The sequence below is a fragment of the Benincasa hispida genome, chromosome 8 (genome assembly GCF_009727055.1).
Source record: "Benincasa hispida cultivar B227 chromosome 8, ASM972705v1, whole genome shotgun sequence".
NCBI classification, from domain to species: domain Eukaryota; kingdom Viridiplantae; phylum Streptophyta; class Magnoliopsida; order Cucurbitales; family Cucurbitaceae; genus Benincasa; species Benincasa hispida.
The window spans coordinates 14442765-14448764 of record NC_052356.1 but is presented as its reverse complement, the minus strand read 5'-3'; the positions used below and the strand labels follow the sequence as shown (position 1 = coordinate 14448764).

General features: G+C 34.1%; 1 protein-coding gene across 19 annotated transcripts in view; it reads right to left on the bottom strand.

The window, feature by feature from the left end:
- Nucleotides 1-2102: 2102 nt before the first annotated feature.
- LOC120082881 (general transcription and DNA repair factor IIH subunit TFB1-1-like) overlaps nucleotides 2103-6000 on the bottom strand; it is a 35618-nt gene continuing 31720 nt past the window's right edge. For 16 of the 19 annotated variants that reach the window (XM_039038263.1, XM_039038261.1, XM_039038251.1 and 13 more), the window contains 7 exons: nucleotides 5882-5991; nucleotides 5609-5800; nucleotides 5375-5488; nucleotides 5065-5142; nucleotides 3141-3188; nucleotides 2911-2979; nucleotides 2103-2465 (listed from right to left, as the gene is read on the bottom strand). In XM_039038263.1, coding sequence (XP_038894191.1) covers nucleotides 2379-2465; nucleotides 2911-2979; nucleotides 3141-3188; nucleotides 5065-5142; nucleotides 5375-5488; nucleotides 5609-5800; nucleotides 5882-5991 — 698 coding nt within the window. In that variant the 3' untranslated portion in view covers nucleotides 2103-2378. Of the gene's footprint in view, nucleotides 2522-2910; nucleotides 2980-3140; nucleotides 3189-5064; nucleotides 5143-5374; nucleotides 5489-5608; nucleotides 5801-5881; nucleotides 5992-6000 lie in introns of all 19 variants that reach the window. The other 3 variants (XM_039038266.1, XM_039038267.1, XM_039038268.1) reach the window with 3 other exon arrangements.

Here is a 6000-nt window from a genome sequence, read left to right as displayed (position 1 = left end):
ATATATATATATATGAAATCAAACTTGGGCATAAAAAATCACATTATTTTCAAATGGAAAAAAATCTCAACTAATTAATAATAAAATACATGTAAAGCTTAAATGAGATTTATTGGGATTTCTGACTAATTAAATGAAATTTATGATATATATATTGTGATATAAATAAAATTTATGATATATACTATGATTTATGTTGAACGTCGAATGATTTATATACTGTGATATAGTGAAATTGTTAAGTTAATTTTGAATCACACTTCTGCTAGGGAATTGTTGTTAAATTTTGATTTATTGGAATTATACATACTATAAGAGATTTACGATATATATGGGGATTTATGTTGAATATTGAGTCAACGTCTGATTTATATACTGGGTATGTTTCATACATTGGTTGGAACATTTGCAAACATCTAAAACAATATTCTAAGGTATATTTAAAATAACTACGAATCCATTAGAAAGATCAATTCTTGATACGTCTAAATGTGTTAAATGAAAAATAAAATCATATTAAATGTATTTTCTCTCTCTAATTAAAAATGAGAAGAAATCTCAAGTAATTAATAAAATATAATAAATACATTCTCTCTCTTCTATATTGAAGATGTTTCGTAAATATGGAAAAGTATATCATAAATATATTTTTTCTTCCCTACCGCTCACCACAAGAAATATAATTATAGATTGGAAAGTAAAAGGTAATTGGATCCTAATTTTTGTGTAATTAACCAACCCACATAGATAATTTTAATGTAAAAAAAGGTGGGCTCTATAATTGAAATGACCCATTAGGGATTCTTCACTGGAATTAAATTTGGTGCCATTTGGATAAGGTGAGTTTTGTCTCCACATCCGAACAGATCCACCATTCTCGTCGTCCTCCTGCATCGCCGTCTGTCAGTGGAAATTTCCTCAATTCCACCATTTTCATGCTCCGATTACTGCATCAACTATACAACAGCTTTCCCTTGTATTAAAAACTAATTTGGATTGGTTTTTGTATTTCCTTTCCTTTTTCTTTGTAAATTATGAATCAACAATTTATTCTTAGAATTTGAACATACTAAAATAATTTAACAAAAATTCACTGAAGCCCATAAATATTGACGATTTTGTACTTGCATGCTATCATTGGATGCGTGGATGAAATTTTGTTCAAGGCGTGACAATAAAACAGCCCAAATCACTCCCCGAATGATCTCCAAGTCAGTGATTTCAAAAGAAACCATGATTAATAGATATTGAGAACGGTAGATATTGAGGAAATTGAAGGAGACTGGAAACGACTAAAAGTAATCGTAGAAGATGAATAAGCTAATTTAGGTTTGTTTTGGAATATTATAATATTTTAAACCATTTCAATTTTCACTTAATAGTTTCAAATAAAATGATTTTACCTAATAATTAAATGATGTAGACTTGTCATTATCTACATCAGCATTTAAAGATCTAGTCAATATTTCCTTACTTTTAAATTAAGTTGAGATTCATTTAGAACTATTTTGTAAATATGAGATGAAATGCATCTTTTAAAACCTTAAAGATGAAATGCATCTTTTAAAATCTTAAAGATCATATAGACCAAAAAAAAAAAATGAAGAATATATTTTGCACTAAAATTTATAATTTTATGATTTATTAATTACTCATTGACCTACTTGAGATTTGTGAAGATCAGACAAAATTGAAAGTCTGGATACTTATTCAACAAAATTTCTAATACAAATATCGCCCTTCCTCTTTCTCTTGCTACTTATCCGTCATAGCCCTCACACACCGCTAAACGGTGACCGTTCTATTCTAAAATTGAACTTTGGTCCAATTCAATCTCACCTCAACGATTAGTTGCTAATAGTATGGGAGAACCCCAATCAATTTGTTGAGTTGAATTAGAAGGGAAACGAAGTACCAAATCAAACTGAATTACAACCCTAGCTGAGCTCTGATGTTGGTCACCAGAAGCCAGAACGGTACCAGTAGATTCTTGTTGAAAATAACATGGAAAAGAAAATTAATCTTTCCTAAAAATACACAAAAGAAGCGGCATTTCATGACATGATTTAAGGAAAGGACCTTAAAACAAAGTTTCAACCACATGAATGAAGATGATTATTTTGTACTATCCCATAACATTATATAAAGTTAGAGTGGCTATAATAATACAACTCTTAATGCTTGTTCTATGTGGAGAAATAATTACCATGGATTATAAAATTAAAAATTGCCATTGTTTACTACTGAAGGCAATAGATTAGGCACATTGAATGCAGAAATAAAAACTTGTCCAACACATGATGATGGCTGTCCACGGCAAAATTTCATCTGAAGATGAACTCAGTGGGGTGAAAGGGAGTTTCTATATTGATTTTGTCTCAAGTGTATCCGTTAGGCCTTTCTCCACTCTTTACTGATCTCTTTTGTAAGTCAGCGTCATGATGCTGAAATGCAGCATCCAGAGCCTACAAACATGCATCATGCACACAATATATGGTCATTTTTCCATCCACCATGCCCGCTACACCATGGATTAGAAAAATAAGAAAAAGTATAAGGGGTTATTACAAAGCAATCCTCCTAAACTCAAAATTGCTGCAATTGAACAATACCATCAAATCTTTCGTGGTCAGGTAGATGGCATTAGTTTTCATGGGTTTGAGTGTAGCATCGCAACAATTCTATAGTTCAAGGGTCGTTTAAGATTAAGGATTTAGGATCCAATTGTAACCACTCATGAACAAAGTTATAACGACCAGATTTGACTGTGGTTGCTTTTATAAGTTTGGGAAACTTGCTCACATTGGAAGCTTGAAGTTGCAATTATGATTACTTCTACAGTTCTACAGTGCTTTCTTTTTCATTCTCCCCAAAACAAGTGTAAATTTCAAAAGAGAACACACTACAAACCTGATGCATTGGACGAACCAAAAGAGATACTTGGTGGCGGAAATCCGCCATCACAGTTTCCTTAATCTCCTGTTTTCAATACAAATAGTATCATAAAAACTATAGTAATGCAAATATACATATATATATATATTGAGAGAGAGAGAGAAAGAGAGAGAGAGAGGGAGAGAGAGGTCGCAATGCTCTGTTCAAAATATCAAATTGGGGGGGAAGGGGGAAGAGTCTTGTACCTCCAACTGTCGATAGATTTTTGACATGGCATCCTTCAACCTGCTCACCTGCGTAGCAATCAACATACCAACAAACGATAAGAGTACAGGCAACCCATACCAAAATTGCAATATATACCCAGTATAAATCATTTAATATAAGTTGACACTCTCATCAGGTCAAATCTCATCCAAAATAGAGAAGATAGAAGGGAAGGATAAAAATTTTCCAAACAATCAAATGTGGCTCGCAATTCTGCCCCCTCAACAATAAGGCATCTTAGCAGCCAGTAGCTTTCTGACATACCTACCTGCTAAATGGATCAAGTTCCTTCTCAAACCACAATTCCAGCTTTTAAGAGTCCTTTCCTAAGTTGCACCCTTCATTATCTATCCATGCAAAACTCTTCTTTAATTTGTTGGAACAGGCAACGCGACCTATCTTGTTTCCTTGTTCACTAGACAATCAAATCTAGTTGGATATTGATGTCAAAGCTTACATTTAGTAGGAAGATTCTTCTTCTCGAGACAAAGATCCATGACCGTCAACAACCCTTACACACGAGCCTTGATAACTTCAATACGAACTTCCATCACATCCACTGCAAGCATCTCTAATGGCAGTGAAAAAGTAGAGAATTTGTTTGTCAAATGGTATATTTGCAATCTTAATATACCCCTCATTTGATGAGGCAAGACAACCCATCAGTTCTACATCCTAAGTTTCAAACTTTAATCCAACATTGCCAATCATCCACCAACCATTCCAGTATGGCAGTATCAAAATCTTAGTATCCCACCTTAAAAAAGTTTTTTATTTCCCCATCTTTTTAGCTTACAAAATATTCTATCAACACCATTGTTCTCCAAAATGAGGCTCTTCAGTTTTCCAGAGCTACAATTAAGGGAACACCAAAATATGGACCAAAGCTCGATACTATAGCTGAGACTATTTGCCAACTCTTCCTACTTCAAGAGTTGGGACAATTGATGCCCAAAAGCTAACTTTTGTTTGGAAGCAAAAATTAATGCTAGAAACCTCCAGAATCTGTAAAATCTTACAAAGATTAAGCACTTTCTCCTAACAAGAGGAGAATTGGAGGGTATCCTCAAACCCTCAATTAGTGAAGAGTCTGCCAAAATAAATCAACTGTGAATAGTACAAGGGAGAAGAGGTCACCCTGCCTTGTACCTATAGAACAAATTCTAGGAAACCATTATTCGTTTTCCACTGCCTTATGCCTCTAGAAGCATGAATTATACCCTTGAAATCTATTAAAGGACCCAGGCCTTCATTGAGCCCAAGCCTGCAAGACATAAGCTCATTCAGTTAGTGGAGCTACACTTTCTCCTAACAAGAGGAGAATTGGAGGGCATCCTCAAACCCTCGATCAGTGAAGAGTCTGCCAAAATAAATCAACTGTGAATAGTACGAGGGAGAAGAGGTCACCTTGCCTTGTACCTATAGAACAAATTCTAGGAAACCATTTTGTTTACCACTGACTTATGCCTCTAGAAGCATGAATTATACCCTTGAAATCTATTAAAGGACCCAGGCCTTCATTTAGCCCAAGCCCACAATACATAAGCTCATTCAGCTAGTGGCGCAATAGCTCGCATCGTTTATTCAATTCGTATTGAAGCTTTGAAAGAAGGCTTTCGTATAAAATGTGAATCTTAAATTCAATATTGTGAATTATTTGCACAACAGTGAGCAGTAACTAGTCATAACAAAATAGATTCTTGATCAATTGAAGTAAATGAAAATGTGAAGTATTACTGAACTAGAACTCGATCTACTTATTCAATATAGAAATAAATGGATAAAGAATTAAAGATAGGATGTGATGATTGTATAATATGTATTCATGTATTCACATTCATTGAGAATGTGAAGTATCAAATGAAGGATTGTCCTATTAATGCAATAAGAATTAGAACTTACTTTAGTATAAAGATATGATGTGGTGATTGGATAAGACGACCAAAAATGCCTGAGTAATTCTTGAATCGAGATCCAATGCTGGAAACAATAAACTTTGCTTAAAAAAAACTACCTCACTAAAAGGTAACATCTGGAAAAACAAGTGATTGGAGAACACTAACGTATGGCAGTAAACCAACTTCAATGTCTAAAATATTATTATATGGCCAATAAATGTTAGTGAGATGGTAAATTGGGTGATTTTAACATCTCTAGAAAACCAGCCATCAGAATATATTCAAATATTACGGCAAGAGCAACACCAACTCACATGTAGAAGTTCCTCCTTAGTAGGGTTCGGTAAACTCTCCAGAATACTCTCCTGAGGGTTTTTCCCTAGTTGATATTTGGTACTAGAAATATTTTGAGTTAATCCATTGTAAACCTACAAAAAAAAAAACGAACAAAAAAAAAAAAAAAAAGGTTTTGGTAGCAGAAGAAGAATTGTCAAAACAGAAAGCAGAAATACGTGTTGGTGGCAAGAGAATGCTGCAGGTGCTTTTACCATAAGTGCAACTTCAGGTTTAATTATGGGATGATTCAGTCCAGAAGATTTGATCTCAGATATGGATTCCCTCAGTGAGCAATATGCTTCTGTAGTGCTCAAACTGCATTTAGTTTGTTGCATTCCAGCTCGTGTATCATCCAACGTCTTAATGGCATTTGCTTGTTGAGCATCAAAATAATCTCGAGGATCCTGTTACGGAAATATGCCATCAAATAGTCTTCTGCTAAAATGATTGTAGATCTTAGCATCTTTCACCAATAAAAATCCAACCTTGATACAAAGAGGAGCAAAAGGATGGCTATGAGGTTCTTGAAGATCCTCAATCGCTGTCATCCTAGAGATCCTATCAAGTGCTGTCTGCTTCTCATTTCCTTCTACCGCTGTAAAAT